Raw genomic sequence first — 19,636 nt, 5'->3', positions numbered from 1 at the left:
ACCCTCTCTGGGGCGCCCCCGCCGTCGGCGGTACCTGTGTGCACCCACCCTCTCTGGGGCGCCCCCGCCTGTCCGCGGTACCTGTGTGCACCCACCCTCTCCCGGGCGCCCCCGCCGTCGGCGGTACCTGTGTGCACCCGGTAGTGCGTCTCCAGCTGGTGCTTGAGGCTGAACTTCTTGCCGCAGCCGTTGCACTCGTAGGGTTTCTCACCCGTGTGGATGCGCTTGTGGCTCTTGAGCGTGCTCTCATCCCGGAAGCAGCTGCCACAGAACTCACACTCGTAGGGGTGGTCGCCTGTGGGGGCGAGGGGCTGGGTCAGGGCCTTGCCTCTCCCTGCCCTCTCCTGAGGGCGCAGCAGGCCACACTCAGTGTGCCAGGAGGCCGCCTGCGTTCACCACCGTTCTCCGAACACCACGGAGGGACCCGTGCCCCCTCCGGCTCCCAATGTGGACAGTGTGTTCGCCCGTGTCTGTACTTTACTGTGGCCCCTCGGTTGCCCAGGGGCCAGTCTCAGGAAGAGAGAGCCCGTCTGGTTCAGGGATGAACGCCAGTCCCCAGACGGCAGGCCCCCACAGAGGGCAAGCAGGCTTGGGGGCTTTGAGACCTTGCCTCCCGGCTCCTCATGCTCTTCCCTTCCTGGCCTGTAGGCCGAGGGGCAAAAGCCATCTTAGCCTGACTGACTCCCTTCTCCTCAAAAAAAACCACATCCCTCCAATTTGAGGAAGAGCTAGATCACACTGCCCCCCTCCCCCAATGCTTTCTGCTCTCTCCCGCCTCCTGTCTCAGCACCTAGGCTCTCTGCCTGATTTCCTCTTTTCTCCACAGCAAACTCCTGGTCGTCCTGCAAAGCCCAGGTCACGCCTCAGCATGGTGTGGAAGATTCTCTGCAGCCACACCTCCCTCCAGGCAAACCGAGCCCCTGTCTTTCTTCTGTGCCCAAAGACAAGAGATGTCTAGCAGTTTGTTATTTTAGCAGCAGTACAACTTGTATGGAACTTTCTAAGGGAAATGGGCCCATCTGTCGAGGGCTCGCTCCTGTGCGAAGAACGTCACACGCCTCGCATCATGTCGTCACTGCAAAAGCCTACCGGGAAACCCAGGAGTCTCGCTGGACAGATGGGAAAAACGAGAGGCTGAGACATAGGTGTGCCTGAGGTCCAACAGCTTGTGAGCGGCTGAGGCGGGACTCGGACCCGAGATGCTCCGCGGCCCGCTAAGTGACGCGCTGCCCTGGGTCCCCCGTCACGGCCACGGTGCCTCGGGGTTGGAAGCCCTTCCAGGGTAAGAAGGGAGTCTGGTGCATCCCTGCTGCCTCGGAAAGCAGTCCTGGGATGCCCCGGGCGGCCGATGCCCAGGAGATGGGAGAAGCAGCGGACCCAGCTCTCCCTGCCCAGCGTGGGGAACTTCATTCCCCGGCCTGGACTCGGTACCCAATCAGCCTCCCTTCCTGGGCTTTCCACTCTCCAGTCCCCTGGGGGCCGAGAGGCCGGGGTGTGGGGATGCACCATCTTTTGCTCGGTACCCCGCAAAGTAGGGGCTCCGGGGGCTGAAAGGTGAGGACTTCAGCTACTTATTTATTACAGGAGTGAAGGCACAGACAATAAAGATAGATTGATCACCCAGACTTTGTTCATGAATATTTAAATATCGCTGATTCGTCTTGTCACTGTAATTACAATTTCTCTGGGCTGCATCGCCAACAACCACAGTTTATGGTAAAGAATGGCCCACTGTATTTCACTCGTCCCTCTGCAGATGCAGGAGGCTGCCGACCGTGTAATGTCCTCTGCATTTCATACATTTTCTTCAGCTGCTGAAGGTTTAAGTCATCCACAATGACCTACGTTTTTTCATTATCCCCATGTCAAACCGCACCCGTGCCTGGGCATAAATTGTCCTGCTCGTTATAGACTCGCATGCCTGTGCCTTCACTTCCTCTTTAAAATGGTATTTTACTCTCTTGTCTCTCTCCTCCTCAGGCCGCTAGCCAATGCCCCTCCCCTCTCCAACGCCGGCCCGCACCCACATAAATTCTCATCTTCCCTGATGGCGCTGAAGGGCTTTTAGGGCTCTGTGGGGAGTGGATGCTGGGGTCTGCTCACCGCAGGCTCTCTCCCTGCAAGAAGTCGTCGAGGGGGTGGGGGAGAGCGCTCCCACGAGGCTTCGGGCAGGAGAAGGCGCAGGAGGAGGGCCCCCCACCCCTCCACACCTGTTCTTCCCAATCTGCGGGGCCCGGGCCTGGCTCAGGGGCACGCACAGATCTGGGCCCCGACCGATTCCTGGGGTTCCCGGCGCCTGTGTGCCCTCTGGCCGCCAGGCCTGTGCAGACCACCCGGGCCCCAGCCGCCAGCCCCACCAGAGCCAAGGGGAGCAGAGGTCTGGGCGCACCCCGTCCTCATTAGTTGCGTGTTGGTCAGGGTGAGGTCAGCGTGTGCGGGCCTGTGCCCACGTGCCCCTCCGCCCTCCCAGACAGACGTTGGCACACACTGCCACCCCCCGCCGGCCGACATCCGACTCCCCCTCCTTACCGAATTGGCAACGATAATGACTTTAATCAAGGATTCAGTATCCTCATTAAGATATAAATAAATAAATAAAGCCAGGGCCATGTGAGACTTTAGCAAGAGCCGGTAATTAAAACATACATCGGCAGCCACCGGCTGGGGGCGGGGGCGCCCCGGTCTGTGCCTTCCCCTCCGGAGGGGGGCCCTGAGCGTTTAAAAACAAAGGGTTAAGGCACACAGGTTTGTTTGATCAGATTTTTATGAATTTAATTATGAAGTGGATCACATGTTAAGTGAGTTTAAATAGGAAATCTCCAGAGTCAGCCCAGGGAAAGGAGTGAAGAGGAACTTAGAAGAAATAAGACACACGCACGCACGCACTTCGAAGCGCGGGGAGCACCTGGCCTAAAATCCTCACCCTCAGAGTTAATGGTGTCCGTGTTGCCATAATGTACACAAAACTGGCTGCAGAACTCAAAATCCAATTTGTGGTACGTTGATTAACTCTGTAGCCTCTTTAATGAGCTTGACATTAAGTGCAGGACAAACGAGACTAATGAGAGCCCCTCTGGCCTGCCCAGTGCACCTGGACCCCAGTGGCCTGTCCTCACCTGGCGGTTTCCCTGGCACCGGCCCGGCCCCGTCCCAGCGGCCCCTCCCCTCAGCACAGCTGAGGGTTTATTATATGATGAGCCGTGTGAATCAGGGATCCATCAATGCCAAGAGCGCGGCTGGACTAACCTACCAAACACAGCTGCCGATGCTAAACACCCGGCCCCAGCAGCAACGGGGCCAAGAACAACGGAATATTAATGAGGCATTGTGTGCGGGGTGTGCTCAGCCTGGATACGCAGGGCCTGCGTGCACAGGGCCTCGCTGGTGTGAAGATCCATGAGTGTCCGTGCGCGTGCGTGGGCAGCACACGTGCCCGTGTCTCCTTGACTGAGCAAGTTACCCCTCCCAGGCTATGCCGGGGCTGGCCCCTCCCCCCAGACCTGTGCGTGCCGGGCAGCAGCTGACCCTGACGTCTGCACTCTCGGAAGGTAGCGTGGGCAGAGTGGGGCGCATCCTGGGTGCGACTTAGGAGGGCCGGGACCACTGGAGTCTTAGGAAGCCCACACTGGCTTGAGCTTCGAGGTGGTGGAAAGCGGACTGGCCACTTGGTTAATGAAGGCTGAACTTGGGGACCCAGTGGGGGGGGTGGACGGGCTGGTGCCTATACCACAGGGGAGGCTTATCCAGTCACTAGAGGAAGGCCTTATGGATGTTCCCTCCCCCTTGGCCCTTCTTGCACGAACCTGCCCTCCTGTCCTATGCCAACAAACCTAAATAGTCTGAAGCAAATCCAGTGATATGTTCCACTGAAGTGAATGGCATCAGAAAGCGCGAGCTGGGGGCAGGGGATGGGGGGGCTCCTCGATGAGGGTGCCTACTCCTGGCAGGACAGGCCTGCGAGATAAGTAAAGCCCCCCCTCCCATTCATCAGAGCCCACCACCCACCCACAAGAGGCCTGGCCTGCATACTTAATCCCAGAGCTGTGACAAGACCCAAGAATGAGGAGAGGGAGGGTCCTGCCATCCCTGTCTTGAGGCACAGCTTCTCCTCCCCCTCCAACAGACGTGAGCACACACCCCGTTATGCACGCCGACAGAGAACGTGCCTGTCTCCCGGGCCCCACCCTGTCCCCATTCCCACTCCACACCCAGGACAGAGCAGACAGGCGCAGAGAGGCGCGCCGACGCCGCCAGGCCACTCCAGTCAGTGAGGACCCAATTCTGTCCCAGAGAAAGGGATGAATTTAAGTCACCCCTCACCCCGTTGGGGGATCAGCCCGCCCCTTGGCCTCAGGGTCCCTCTAGAGGGCGGGGCCCAGGGCCCAGCCCCCCGACTCACAGCTACTTTCCTCTCCTGTCATCTGGCTCATTGTTTATAAACCCTCATTGCTCCCCGACACAAGGTTAAGAGCCAAGTATAGAAAATTTGCTTCTGTTGTTTTAGAGCCAGAAGGACGTCTTCTGCCACATTCCCTGAGGAGCCCGAGCGGACTTCAGGGAGCGCGTGTCCGGGGGGTGGCGGCTGCAGCAGACGGCTGAGGCCAGGCAGGTAGTTTTTTTCTCAAAATACATTTGGGGTCTGTCTGCATCCGAGTCTTTGGAGGATACCCACTAAGGACGCACAGTCGTGGATCCCACTGCACATCCAGAGCCCAGGTTCCCGAGGGCGGGGACCCGAGAGCCCGCATCTCAAACCAGTTCCTGGCACGTGGAGCCCAGAGGGACTGGGACCCACAGCCCCACACGGTGGCCGCCTTGAACCTAGACGGGCCGAGGGCCGCTCAGCCGCACGTCTCCACGCTACCGTCCTGGAGGTACACGCAGACGCGGATTCCCGGAGACCCGGTCATGCACCGGCCGCCGGACGGGCCTACCTGTGTGTGAGCGCAGGTGGCGCTTGAGGGCCGTGTGGCTGGGGAAGGTGCGGTTGCACTCGCTGCAGATGTAGCTTCGGACGCCCGCGTGCACCTCCATGTGCTGCTGGAGCGCGCTCTGCGCCTGGAAGCGCTTCCCGCACAGCAGACAGAAGACCGCCATGTCCGTGCCTGTGGGAGACAGGAAGGGAGACTCAGGGGCGCAGGCGCAGGGCCGTTCCCTCCCTCTTCACTCGTCCAGACGAGAGCCGGGGCCACCCCAGTGCCTCCGACCCCCCTGCTCAGCGGCACACCCAAGGGCGAGCCCAGCGTTGGTGGAGCGTCCAGCGTGGGATGCCAACATCACCCCATGGGGCCCAACGCCGAGTGGGAGGGAGAGAGAGGATCAGGTGCATCGATACAACAAACGCGAGTCAGCGGCTCTGTGGGGCGCGGTGTCAAAGGCAGGGCACTGGGAAGGTCCGGGTGGCCTCCGTGAGGAATCCCAGTAACGAAGACGGTAGGTGCCCAAGCCGCTGCTCGATGCTGGCTGGTTCACAGCCCCATCTCTGCCTCCTCGCCTTGCAGACAAGGCCAATGAAGGCCAGAGAGAGCCTGAGCAGCTTGTCTGAAGGCCCCCCCACCCCCCAAGTTCAGAAGCTGCAGACACGCAGTTCAAACACCGGCTGCCTGGGTCTGAATCCTCTCCGGAGGCTAGCTACAGACCCTGTTCTTGTAACCAGCTCTGTCTTCCCTTCCCTTCTCGAGAGTCCATTCATTCAACAAATATTATTCTAGCACCTTCTATGAGGAGGAGGCTCTGGGGCACTGGGGAAATAACCATGGAAAACTAGACAAAGTCTCTGCTGTCCTCATAGATGGCGCCCAGCACACACACAGCATCGCTGAACACGCCGGCCTGCAGAGAAGCCCGGCTGGGGAGGCAGTGGAGGGGAGGCGAACGAGCGGGCAGGGCCAGTCACGTGGGGTCTCGAAACCCACGTGAAGATGTTTAAGCCCCATCCCAAGACCAATGGGCAACTGTCGAAGGACTTTAAGCTAATGAGTGGCATGAGATTTTCGTTTCATTCTGTCTGTGGTCATTCCCTGCCCTGAACAGCGGCACAGGTGAATTACAGCCGCTTTCTGATCGACCTGCTCCGAGCCACAGCCATTCTGGGTCCAGCAGCCCACGAGGAAGCATCCAGACCCACCATCTGAGTCCGAACTGGCGGTGCGCTGCCCACCACTTTGGATCCTGTTTCCCGAAGTAGGTCGGCTCCCCTGGGAAGCTCATCTCTCCCCTCTCGCTGGCACCTGGGCGGTATCCCCTGTGCCCAGCCCTGTATGGCCCTGTCCGGTGTGAAGGACGTAGGTGAGAAAGGTAGGCCTAGAGTCTGTCAACCCTGCCCAGAGGGGAGAGGGGGGAGCTCCAGGTGGAAACTGGGGTGAAGAGAAGGACAGCATGAGGACCTGCTGCCTCCCTGGTCCCCCATGGAGACAGCAAAGGGGTGGTCTGTTCTCGCCGCCTTAGTCCCATTCGTGGCTGGGCTTAATGTGAACCAGTGGGAAGGCCAGACCCTCCCTCCCTCCCCTCCTCACAGCCACCCCTGCGGAGGCCAGCAGCCTCCGCCTCATCCCTGTCCAGGGAAGGCCGAGCACAACGCAGGAGCGTAGGTTTGCTCCCGGCCTCAGTGCGCACAGGGACAGTAACAAATGCAGGCCTTGTGCTGGCTGCTTACCCATGCTGCCATCTCACTGAAAACCTGCAAGGATCCCCACCAGGCAGGCATTCCCCGCCCTCTTTTTTACAAATGGAAAAACAGAGCAGTTAACTAATTGGCCTAAGGTCACACAGTCCGAAGAGGCAGAGCTGGGATTTGAGAAGGCCTAGGTCTGTCTGATTTTGGAAAGCACAGGGCTGGGCCCATCTCCTCTTCTGGGCGTGCCGTCTGTCTGTCTGTCCAGGCTTCTTCGGGAAGGGGCACATGACGCCAGCACACCAGCTCCCACCCAGCTTGGCCCAGGAGCCCCCCGGGCAGGCAGGACCCACCCCGGCAACGGCGAGAAAACCTGAGCCAGCGGGAGGGGACCGCAAGTTGAGTCGCAGGTCCAGCTCTCTGAGGCCTCCTAACCTCCCAAGAGGTGCTGGGGTGCTCGGCAACACCGCCCTGGGGGGGGCGGTCTGTGGGGCAGAAAGTGACAGTGAGCGCCCGGTGTCCGGCCAGCAGGTGAATATGCTCAGGATTGGGGGGGGCCGTCCATCCGCAGTGCGCCCTGTGACACAGCTGCCCTGGCTGATTCGTCCCCAGGGCCCCCAGCACCAGCCCCGCTAAAGCCAGATGTCAGACAGCTACCAGAAGCTGGTCAGCTGGAGCAGGGCTTGTGGGAACCCCTGAAATCCCCAGTCGTGGAAGGTGCCTGGGTCAGAGGGACCGTGACATTCCCTGGAGGACACCCCGAGCCTGAAGAGCCAGGCCCAGCGGAGTCCCAAAGGCTGGTACCACCCCGCAGGACAGACAGGACACCGTAGCTCTCTGCCCCCTTGGTCTTCCGCAGGCTCCTCCAAGCTGCCCCCACTAGGCCATCCATACTTCTCGGGATGGTCTGAACCCCGTTTGGTTCCGGCCGGCACCCTCCATGCACAGTACTAAGCGTGGGCACCGTGCTAGGTGACGAGCAGGACGCTGAGTTCAACCACACAAACAGGGCGCCAGACTAGTTCCAGACAGGTCGATGGCCCACCAGGGGACAAGACAGGGTGACCTCATGGAGACTTTGGCTTTGAGTAATGAAGAGCATGAAGAAGCCAAGGAGCGGGAGGAGGGGCACAGGCGGCAGGCTCAGTAAGGAGCCACCACAAGCAAACTTCAGAGCAGAGACACGGGATGCCCTGAGGATGGAGACAAGCAGGGGACGTGAGCGGGGGTCAGATCACACGCCATGCTACAGGCTGTGTGACACCAGGAAAGGATGGGGCTACCAGTGTGACCCAACACATATATGAGGACAATGCCCCCAGGGTCACGTGGGGACCAACAGCAGCGGCAAGTGGCCAGAAGCAGGGAGAGAGCGATGGCTTTTTTCTGACACCACTCGAGGTGAGTGGGGACCAGACTGGGGTAGGGGCTGTGAGGACAGGCAGCAGAGAGAAACGAGCCCCGGGAAGACGGGGCCGGGGCTCGAGCTGGACAAGTGCCATCATCACCTCTTGGGAAGGAAAGGCTGCAAGGGCCCTGCAAGGGCCCCTCTCCCCTTCCTGGGACACCTCACAAGGCTCAGGGGCTCTCCTTGGCCACTGATAACACTGGCCGAGCTGTAGAGGTGAAGAGAAAGAGCCTTGAGGCCCCATATCCACTCTCCCCTTCCTTCTGTTTGGAGACCAACAGTGGAGAAGATGGAAAAATATTAAAAAAAAAAAAAGGAAGGGGGGGCGGGGGCGGGGAGCAGAGGAGCCACAAGAGAAGCCGCTGGTGCATGCAGGCTAAAAATCTAGAGACTAGATTTGAGTTATTAAACAATTTGCTGTAGTTTCTGCCTAGCTGATTGTTCGCATGTATGATGAGTCAAGGCAGATTCTATTACACTGGGAGATTAAGCAAATCAATGCTAGCTTTTGGAAACACATTAAAATGTGGGACTATGGAAAAAATTATCTAGAAAATTGTATTAGCAAATTCATTAGCTGCAGCGAGGTGTGCAGCCGGGCAGCATTCAAACGCTCGGGTCCTTCCAAGGCCTGCCCTCCAGAGATACTTGGCGCCCCTTCCGATGCGTCAGAGAGACCTCATGCCTGATGCCACCCTGAGGAGACGGGTGCAGCCTCTGCTGATGGCAGAGAACCTTCAGGAATCCTACGGCCAGCAGGATGTGAGGAAGACGAAAGCAGCACAGAGCTCCTGGTCTGCCCCTCACTCGCCTGTGGTCCTGAGCGAATCAGGACGGACGCGGCTCATCCTTTGCCACCCCGTGTGTGGTTGCTGAGAGGGACACATGAGGCACCATGCGCGTGCCGGCCAGGATGACGCCCCTGTCCGCATGAGAAAGTCACGCGTCTTCCCCTGCGCAGATGCAGACAGTCGCCTGGCACACAGCTCTCACAAGCAAAGGGGCTGTGCTCCAGCCTCCACGTCCCCCCTCAGCTGGGCATCCTCCTGCGGCAGGTGACCTGCGTGGGCATCGCCGTGGCCCCACACGACAGACCCGCCTAAGTCCTTCTTTCGACTTGGGGCTGCTTCTTCCAGAAGTGGACTCTAGGGAACACCTCCTGGATGGCTTACGCCACTTAGGACTCAGTGCCAAGAAAGGCTCCTTCCTCTGAGCCTTCATGACCAGAGCACAGAAAGGCCTTGGATGCACTTATTTTTGACACCCAGTTCTGCCTATGAGATTGTAAGCCCTCCAAGGCAGGAACTGTTCTCTGAATCTCTATATTCCCCGACTCAGGGCACGGGGCCGGGCACACTCAGAACCTGCACGGGGCATAAAAGAGTAAGTAAGGAGCTGCGGGGACAAATCACACGGGGCAGGGGGGCGGCGGGGAGGGGGAGTCCCAGCACAGGGAGCCAGACGGCTAGAGCTGAAGCGAGCTCAGCCCAAACACAGCCATTCCTGACCACTTCCAGCCGGACTCTGGCACCTGACCTTGTTGGGGCCTCGTGCGTCTGTCCGGTGGGCTGGAGAGCACTTCCCACTTCTGCTCGGTGTCTGAGCTCTTTTGCTCCAAACCGGAGACGGAGACCACAGAAGGGACCAGCTGCACCACCTCATGCAGTGAAAGCGGCCGAAGACCTCCGTTCTGGCCCAGAGGCGCCGCCTTCCTGGCTCTGTGACCCCGGGCCAAGTAGCTGCTGCCCTTGGGCTGGTTTCTTCCCCCAGGAAACGGCATTCCTAACTCACCTGCCCTTTCCAACCCCCAACTTCCCGGTGCTCTGATGAGGCAAACGACAAAGGTTTCCGAGTATGTAAATTCTACAAAATATATTGCTTTCTCTCGATCTGCAGGTTTCAGGGTAAATCGGAGACATACATTAGCCTTGGTCCAAGGAAATCATTTATCAGGTCAAAGAACAGTTGCCCCCCACCACTTCTGAAGACTGACTGGAGCTCAGGGCTGGGCTGCGTGCCAAGGCTGCCTGCCTGAAACGGCTTATAACTGGAGATGAGAAGAGGTTATGGAGCGAAACAACTTCTTGAATGAAAAGCATGGTTCTAGGTAACGTGGGCAGAGCCCATGCAAATATCTGGGTTTCCATTTACCCCACTTCCGTCACAGGGACGGTGCCCCGTGCCTCATCCACCCTCCACCCGCCAGGGCAGCACGGCCCGTTTTGACTGCAGGGCACGTCCGACTCACCGACTCTCAATTTAAAACAAGTTTAATTATAGCCAAAAAAGGGGAGAAAGCCAAGGCCAGGGTGGGACAGGGGGCAGGAGGGACACAGGCATCCAGGGTATTTCTTTCACCCAGGTGGTGACTGGGTCTGAAATTATGAGCCGCAAAACCCCTCACGTTTACACCTGTGCCGCTTTCATACCAATTAGGTCTTCCATAGGAAGGAAGGAAGGGATCCAAGGGTCCACAGCTGGAGGGATGTTCAGGTGTCACCTTCTCGCCACAAGGCCCTTATTATCTCCAGCATAAGCAGTTTCTTAATCAAAAGAGCAGAGGGATCTAAATATACTCTGGCTTTTTTGGGTAAGCTAGCTATGACTGCCACGTGTGTGCGTGCCGGACCGTGTGCAGGCTGTGTGCGTGTGTGCACACGGCCCACAGATGGGCCTGTCGTGTCCAAGCCCACCTCGGCAAGCGGAGGGAGAGCGGCTTCTCCTGCAGCCACCAGCAGGGCTTTTTTTCCTCTCCAGAGGAAGAAAATATCAACTCTAGGGGGCTGTGAAAACCTGGTTTAAACTGGAACCGTCTCCTACTCCCCACCCCCCAGTCTGACCCCTAAATCCTTCAGACACATCTTTCTGTACTTGCTCCGACCTCCCGGATGCCACTGCCGGTCACAGGCGGCTCTGGCAGCCACTCACCAAGGCTATCAACGAGACTGCTGCCTTTTCCCCTTCCTCATCTTTCTTCCTCCGACCCTCACCCCTGTCTTTGGTAAAGAACACGGCAGAACGGCATCATCCACTCTGTGCGAGAAGACGGAGGCAAGCGGTCCAAGGCTGACTCACACCGAAGGCGGGAAGGCTCTGTCTGCATCTCAAGAGGACGACGAAGGCCACAGGTGTGGAGGGGCAGGGACACAGAGCACACAGAAAGGAAACGCATGCCCAGCCGTGACATCGACAGGGGTGCCTCCCTTTTGGCCTCCCCTGCACCATCACTTAGGGTTTGGGCCCTTCTCAAGGGATCTACTGGAGATCGGGTCAAGTGCTCCCTCTCTCCTCTCTCCGGCATATGCTGCAGGATCGTTTAGGTTGAACTGAATTCCCCGGCTTCTTCAGAAGGCTGGCTGTGAGCGCAATGAGGGCCTGGTCTGCCCAGCCCAAGAGAGTGTCAGCCCACTCTCAAGAAAGGACAGCTTCCAAGCACGGAGACAGCCCCACGGTTCCCTTCACTGCCATCGGCCTCCCGGCCCAGGACGGGTGGAGGAGGCTAAGAAAGCACCTCGGAAGGCCGGCCTCAAACCAGATTAGCCGCAAGTCTGTGCATGGGTGCTTGTCCCAACATAGAGGGGTCACCAGCTGCTGGGACACCTTTGATCATGTGTTCAGTTACATCTTAAACCAAGCCGGGAGCTGAAACCCTTAGCCTCTAGTCTTCCAGTCAATTCCAGTCTCCGTATCCAGCCCTCCCCACCCCTTTCCCTGTTCTCTCTTGACTCCTGGAAGGAGTTCCATTTCCGCAAGAGAAAGGGGGACGGTTATGGGTTCATGTCATCAGTCCAGGGAACAGAGAGGTCTCAATGAATAACCAAAAAGGGGAGGAGCCAGAACAACTGATTCAGATTTGTTTTAGAATGAAGCCAGGGCAGGCGAGCGAGTCCCTGTCTCAAAGCGCCCGGCCCTGGGCACGCGCGCGCCCACCCCCGCGGTCTCTGGGGGAATGTGGCCGCCTCCTCAGGCGGCAGCGAGCAGCGCCGGCTCCCAGAAACCCGTGTATTTGTTTAGCAGCGAGCCACAGACACAAGTGCATTTCATTACTCACACCTCCAGCTACAGTAAACAAATTTGTCAGCTCGCTAGCTCATTAAGGTGCACCCCGGACACAGGGGATTTATTGAGACCTGCACAATAAAAGTAACATGAATGGATTTACTAATTTTGTCAATCACTCCAACACACAAGCCGGAGAGGAAGAGAGACGGGAGGAGGGGGACAGGAAAAAGCGGTGGAAGAGGAAGGGAAGGAAGGGAAACGGAGGAGGAAAGTGGAGTGTGGGTTGCAGCACAGAGTCAACAGGTGAAAACGGGATGGGGTCCGTGCTGCCTGGTTACGTGCCCGCCCTGCTTCCCAGGGGGCGCGGCCCCTAGCAGAAAAGACGCCAAGGGCAAACTCAACGGCATGATGTCACACCGATGGGACCCTCCGCCCCCATTTCCCCCACCCCCACGCCAGCATCTGATGTGGAAGCAGGGAAGGGAAGCCAGGATTGAAAGCCACAGTAGGGGAGGCGGCAGCAAAGTCCACACCAGACGCCTCTCCTCTTCCCACCTACACCTGTAGCCACTTCCTGGCCCTGTTCCTGAACCTTCCAGACATTCCAGAGTGAGTCCAAACTTCCCCCACAGGAGCAAGGAAGGAAGAAGGAAAGGAAGAGACAGAGAGAGAGGGAGAGAGAATAGGGGGTGGGCTTGGGTGGGAAGTAAATCCGGAGAGGTATGCAGCCCTCTGGTCTGTAACTTTCAAAATGACAGCAGGACTGGGGCAAAGGTCACCGGGTCCCCGGCCTTAAGCACCTCGGCCAGCTGTGGCAGTGCAGCCTGGAGCCCGCAGGACGCCTGCCCGTATAAATCAGCGGTAAGCAGCCCCCGCTGCGGGCGAGGACAATGGGCCCACACGGGGGCAGGAGGCCGGACAATGGGGCCCAGCCAGTGCGCAGGCCCGGAACAAATGTGCCCTGGCACCACGGGGCCCCCCATTTGTGAAACTAATTGGCCCACGATTGAAAAATTGGACCAACTTCAACAGGCCTGGGAGGGAAGGGGCAGCCTGTGGTTGCCCAGCCCTGGGGATCAGAAGCTGCTCCCAGGTCCTGCCCAGCTGGGACAGGAGAGGTGCGTCTGAGACAGGGCCAGTGTGGGAGGAGACGGACTGGGGGACGGACGGGGCAGGTGAACGGAGTGCTGCCTTGATGGACCCTGGTGCAGCCTCTCCTCCCAAGGGAGAGAGCCGCGTCCTCCACGCTGCCTGTCCTACAGGAGTAACGCCCAAGGGAGAGAGGCGCCTGTCTACCCTCTGGGTTCCCAAAGGCTCCACACTTGGCATGGAGGGTAGCGGGGGGCAAACCCAGAGCTCCACTGGGCTCCTCCCGAGTCCGGCTGGCACACATTGTGCTCTGCACCCTCAGCTCTCCGTAGCCTGTGTGAGCTGGGCTGTAAGAAGCTAGGCTCACCCAGTCTCTAAGTCCTCTGCTCCCGGTGGCTTCTGGGAAAGGGCCCCTGAAGTGAGTGATGTGCGAAAGGACTGGCCAAGCAAGCCATTGTCCTCCTGCTCTACTCTTTCCTAGGACGTTTCCACCAAAGACTCCCAACTGAAGAGGGTAAAGAATGGAAAGCACTGGGGTCTTCAGCCCGAAGGCCTGTCCTCCGGTCCTGGCTCAGTGACTAACGCGCTGTGCACTCCTGGGTTAGTTACTAGATGTCTCTGGGTCTCCTTTTCATCACTGGAAAAGTGAAAGTGGAAATAAATGATCCTTGAAAGCTTTCCCTCCTACTCTAGCAGTCAATTATTCTAGGCCTACGCAAGAGCGTGCTGGAAGCCTGGAAGATCCTTCTCCCACCGAGATGTAGCGCAGCCATTTCTCGGACAGCGAATCTCGAGGTTTCACTGGAAACCACTGACCGAGGCACAGTCACCAGTGAGGCAAAGACAAGACCCACATCGATTGCTAGGGGCCAATCCAGGTCAATCACCCCTAAGTCATTCTTGAGCCCTGTGAGACAGGGATTTTTAGGAAGATGAGGAAAGCGAGTCTTGAGAGAACGTGCTAGGTCCTTCCCTCAAGTGACCACCAGTTACCTGCTGAGTTCCTTCCGGAACTGGCCAATCCGAAAGGCTATTCTGGAGTCGCTGGGTCTGAGGTACCACCAAGCCTCTACGAGGCTTTCTCTCCCGTGCTCCTGGCACCACCATGATAGAAAAGCCAGAGACCCTCGGAGAGGGTGAGTGAGAAAACCAGACTCTCTGAAGCCAGGGGTCTCATTTCCCTGGGACCTGGTGCCCCCATGGCACGCACTGTGATTTTTTTTTTCAGTTTATTTATTTACTTTCAGAGAGGGAGAGAGGTGGGGGGCAGTTAGGGGCAGAGAGAGAGGGAAAGAGAGAGAATCCCACGCACTGTGAGTGCAGAGCCCGATGCGGGGCTCAAGCTCACGAACCGCGAGATCATGATCAGAGTGGAAATCAAGAGTCAGACGCTTAAGTGACTGAGCCACCGGGGAGCCCCAGGCACAATTCTGAGCGGTGGTGGGTCCGGTGCAGAACTTCAGGACAGAGTAAGGCGGTTCCGCCTAAGGATGAAACCCGAGGTCCCTATTTGTGTAGTAAGTTCTTACCAGGCCTCCTTCATCCCTTCTGTCCATCCCGTGGACAAGATGTTTTCTGGAGTCAATCTCTCTGGTTCCAGGAATCCCCTAAATCATCTCGAGGCCCTTGGGGGAGGAGCCAGGGCCCAGCCAAGGGGTCTCTGGGAAAAAACAACTCAGCTCGGGTCTTATTTACCACTTCCTGTAAACCCCGATGTGTTCCAGAGACACCAAGGTGGAGGTAGGAGGAGGTCCGGAGCGAAGCGCAGGGACAGACAAGGAGAGACGGACAGAGGCCAGACAAAGACCCGGAGAGACAGAACGGTTTGGGGAAGAGAGCAGGGGCGGGGGGGTGGGGGGCAGATATTCAAAATAAAGTGAAATGCTAATTGTTTCAGAGCCATTTCAATATCGGACAAACATCAGGCAATGAAAAGAAAAGCAACCCCATATAAATAAACAAAACCCAACCTAAAAGAGAGAGAGAGAGAGAGAGAGAGACGACGTATTCATTTTACTGACATTTTAATGGTTCTTCTCCTTTCCCCCCCAGAAGATGATTACAAATTAAGCAGCATTTAAACGCTTTTTACTGTCAACAATTGAAAGGAGGGCCGGGAGCCTGAGAGTGCGGTGGCCATTCATTCCCACGGTAACCAGACCATCAGAGGCACCGCCAGGCTCCCCAAACGGTACCGCACACAATGGCCAAAAAAGGGAAGAGTGCGCACACCGTTAATTTTGCAGGACATTCAGAAGCAAATTAAAATATAAAGAGCTCCCGCACAAAGGTAGATACGGAGAGTGAGGGCTGGACAGGCCGAGCTCTTGGAATTAAAGTCTTAGCAACGGCAGAGTTTAAGGCCAGCCTGATGACACCTTATTCAAGGCTGCCCTGCCTTCGTTTTATGGAGACGGAGAGACGCAGAGAGTGCTTCACAGAAAGGATGCAGGGTGGAGGCGGTTTTCCTAGACAGAGAGGAATAAACCGTTCAAAGGACCCAGCAGCTCCAGGCCAGACCCCAGGTCCCAGAGCGTGAAGGGCGGGCGCACCAGCTCCCTCAACCTGAGCATCACCCACGGGCACGGGTCCAGTGACCATCTAGCCCTTTAGCTCTGTTGCTCACAGAAAGAAAGCAGGGGATCTTCATTTCATTCTGCTCACAGCAAAGGGTTTCACTCCGGACTGAACCAAAAGAACAAATGCAATTTTTCAGAAACTGACCTCCTTTCAACGCCCCCCACAATCCACACCCACCCCTGCCTGTCCAAGCCTGATACCACCCAGTAATACTCACGCATCTCAGAAAGGCTAAAAGCCCTCTGGATTGGGTCCCCATATATTTTTTCTCGCTAGAACCCTTGTTTGGGCTCCTCAGAATGGATTCTAAGGAGCCACATCATCTCAGGTACCTTTTAGAATAATGGGATAATGAAAACTCGCCCCCTGGATGAAAGAGAGAAAAGCAAAGAATTGAAAAAGAGACAGGCTAGGTGGAGACGCGAGGGATGTTGCTACCCGTTTTCCTTTCCGGTTCTTCCGAGACCAACATGGAAAGTCACAGAAGCGAGCTGGTTCCAGAGGATGAGCCGGGTCCGTTTCTGTACCGTAAAGTTTAATATGCAGGACGGGCGACAGAGAAATAAAAGAGACACGTCCCCTTTAAAAGGAAATATAATTTACAGTGTGCAGCCAGGCGGCCCATAGTTTCAATCTCGTTTACTATAGAGAAAACTCTGCTAGCTGTTCTCTATCCCACAAATCCGATTTAATCAGACAAGCCAGCCAGCGTGGCTTGGAGTAAAAACGGATAATTAGTAAACAGAGAGCTACTCCAGTGCTTCATTGGCATTCGAGCTGGGCTACTGTGTCGCATTTAAAATGCAGTCTGATGAAGTTTACAAAATCAAACCATTTGTTACTCCTATTGAAGAGGCTTCAGGCCACTTGCAATTAAATTGGAATTAGTGCTCAGAATGAGACACAGCAAATTCATACTAAAAAGGGATCTGACTTTGAGACATTTGACTTCACTTCAACAGTTTTCTGTGTGAGTGTGTGTGTGGGTGTTACCGAACGACTCCTCGCTCACCCCGACTCTGCAGAGCTCCCCGACTCGGTGAGCTTGCCCCCCACAACCTGCTCCTCTCGGGGCTGGCTGCGGGGGTGCGGGGGGATGGGGCCGCAGGGGAGGGACAGCTGACACTGGAGAGCCAGGCCCTGCATTCACACCAGGACGATACTGTACGAGGGAAAATGTGTCCACAAAGGACCATATGGCTCCCTTCTGCATTGAGCCTTTGGACAAGGGGGTGGAAGGGGGGCGGGGAAGCTGCCAGAAGGCACACTTCCAGGGGGCACCGGCCCCGCCCACCTCAGACAGCAGGCTGGCGGCTCTGGGAGAATGGGGGCACCTTTTCCCCGTTGGCCGGGCTCCTGCCTTCCCTCCCTCCGGGGCGCATGCACTGGGCAGGGTGCAGTCACCATGTCCTACCCATCAGCACACTCCTGGCCCTGGACTAGACAAACTCTGTCTTGGCCTCCGAACCTAGAGCCCACAACGGCCCCAAGCTGTCCAGGGACAGAAATGGGGAGGCTGGTGAGCTTGGAGAAAAAAAAAAATTCTAGCTGTATTTTCCCTAACCGCTACGTGAAATTCAGCAGCTCCTTCAATGGGGAATAAAAGCAAAAACAAAACCCGGCCACATTAGCTGAACCTGTGGCTTGGTCACGGACAGTGGACCCCTGCAGCCCCACAACACAGGCCAGGGTGCCGCGTGTGTGTCCAAGCGTTTGTGCAAACCACTCCTGGAAAATATGTGGGTGTTCAGCCCCCGCGTGAGCCTGACAGGATAACAAAGAACCACAAGTATGTTATTACCCATGATTTTTAATAAACATTTTTTTGGATCTGTGTTCCAAGTGTCCACTTACAATCTCGTGGATTTTACTTGCTCCGTTCAGAGACGTCATCTTAAGGAAGGGTTCATGGGTTTCACCAGACTGCCTGGGCCCCCCACAGCACAAAACATGGAGGGTGCCTCATCTCAGGGGGTGGGAAGACCTGCCTCATGAGCACGAGCTTCAGTTTGGGAGGATGAAACAGGTCTGGGGACGGATGGTGGCGAAGGCCGCACAGCACCACAAGTGTGCTTAATGTCACCGAACTGTACGCTTAAAAACGGTTAAGATGGTGAAGTCTATGCTATATACGTATTTTACTGAAATAAAAAGAATCCTTAGTCTCTACCAGGCAAAAGTTACTTGTGCAGGAACACAGCCCCCCTGCGGCTCAGATGTATCCAAAACTCAGTTTCGCTCCTTCTCGAAGTCTCCATCTGCAGCGAAGAACGGAAGGGAACCGGCTCCCAGGAAGCCGGGAGGGACCACGTGACCGTCCTTGGAAAGGACCCTGCAGGCTGTCCCGCCTTCTCAGCGCTGACACCAGCCAGCCTCGGGCGAGTGGCCTCAAGTTCAAGGGTTACTGTCTCCCTCTCCCCATCAGAATGAAAGCCGCCTGAAAGCAGGGGCCTCCTTTCTCTCACGCATCGCTGTTAGCTCTCGGCCCTGACAGGTGTCCAGGACTATGCACTGGACAGAGGGAAGGATGAATGGGTGGATGCGGGATTAAACAGATGAATTTTCTCTCTCTGGTCCTCAATCTCATCCCCGATATAAAGAGGATAGGCTCCGTGATCCTTTAAAGCTCCTACAGTCCGAGGACTTCCATCTGCTCGCCATGCTCTTCTAGCTCCTGCTCACATCCCCCCCCACAGGGTGCAGCCCTCCCGGGCGGACGGCGGGGGGCGCGCGTGCACAGGTGGGGAGACGAGCACGCACAGTGGGGGATGCACACGCACAGGTGGGAGTGGCGCATGCGTACAGATGGCGCCCTCGCCAGGTAGGGAGGGCGCGCGTGCACGCACAGGTGCAGGTGGCGCATGCGCACAGGTTGGGGATGGACTGTGGCGGCAGCGTGCCTGATGTGGTGACAGGCCACCGCCCTCAGGCCCCAAGACTTTCATGCGGTCCATACTGGTCCACTAAGCCTTGTGCCCTGCCACCCAAGGAAGAAATAGGCTAGTGATGATGGCGCTCAGAGGGAGGACGCGGAATTTATAGGCGGGCTGAACACACGGTGAGGAGGAGCCACGGAGGCCTGAGGAGGAGGCTCCTAGCGGCATCGCAGTGGCTCTGAAAGCCTGGAAGGAGGAGACGCTCCTTTTTGCTATTCAGGGAGGGAGGGGGAGGAGTGTGATTATGGTCATGAAGAAAAACAGAACACCGTCCACCAGACTTTGCCACTTCCCCCAAATCCGGAACCACCCGCCCTGTACGTAGGCCGTGTTCCTGACTCACGACATCGATCCCAGGCTGAGGGGGCGGAGCATGCAGCAGGTGCCTGTCTGGGCCTCAAGGCCATGTTAGATGGTGTGTGTGTGTCCGCTGGACAACGGATGGGCAACTCGGTCCCCCGCCCCCCCCCCCGCCACGCCACACGTGCACACGCATGCATGCACACCCGTGACGCCCGGAGGAAGGTCTGTAGAGAAACTACAGCTCAGATTCTAAAAGGAAATGCAAAGTCAAATGTCACTTAGTGGTTTGGGGTTCTTCTTTCCTCCCGTGGAAATTCTGTTTCCTGGGTACCTCCCCTTTCAGTTCCTCCTCTGGAGTTTGTGGGCCACGCCCTGGCAGGACCGGGGGCCGAGGGGGCCCCCAGGACAGTCGGGAGACCTTAAGGCTGTATGTGCGTCCAGCATCCCGGTGGCCAGCACGGTGGCCAGAAGAGACTTCTCTCATTGCTGGATCACCAGATCCTCCCATTCTGTTCCCCTGCCTTCCGACGTCCTCACGTCTCTCTTCAGGTGGTGTTACTTCTACCCGCCTCGGGGCATGGGATGGAGAGCCACTCTGACACCACTGGGGCGTTTTCTCACTCGCTCCTGCATCTAGCCTTTTTTGAGTTCCCATTCTGTGCAGGCATCAAATCCCAAGGCTGTCATGCCAAGATACTGCTCGCC

The 19,636-nt window shown here is 57.2% G+C and overlaps 1 protein-coding gene across 2 annotated transcripts in view; it reads right to left on the bottom strand.

Moving 5' to 3' along the window:
- Positions 1–19,636, bottom strand: part of ZBTB16 (zinc finger and BTB domain containing 16) — a 183,042-nt gene that overhangs the window by 4,955 nt on the left and 158,451 nt on the right. For both annotated transcript variants that reach the window (XM_029956190.1, XM_029956191.1), the window contains 2 exons: positions 4,935–5,105; positions 128–295 (listed from right to left, as the gene is read on the bottom strand). In XM_029956190.1, the coding sequence (XP_029812050.1) occupies positions 128–295; positions 4,935–5,105 (339 nt within the window). The remainder of the gene's footprint in view (positions 1–127; positions 296–4,934; positions 5,106–19,636) is intronic.

The sequence above is a fragment of the Suricata suricatta genome, chromosome 11 (genome assembly GCF_006229205.1).
Source record: "Suricata suricatta isolate VVHF042 chromosome 11, meerkat_22Aug2017_6uvM2_HiC, whole genome shotgun sequence".
Taxonomy (NCBI): Eukaryota; Metazoa; Chordata; class Mammalia; order Carnivora; family Herpestidae; genus Suricata; species Suricata suricatta.
Note: the sequence above shows the minus strand (reverse complement) of the source record. Positions and strands in the feature narration are given on the sequence as shown.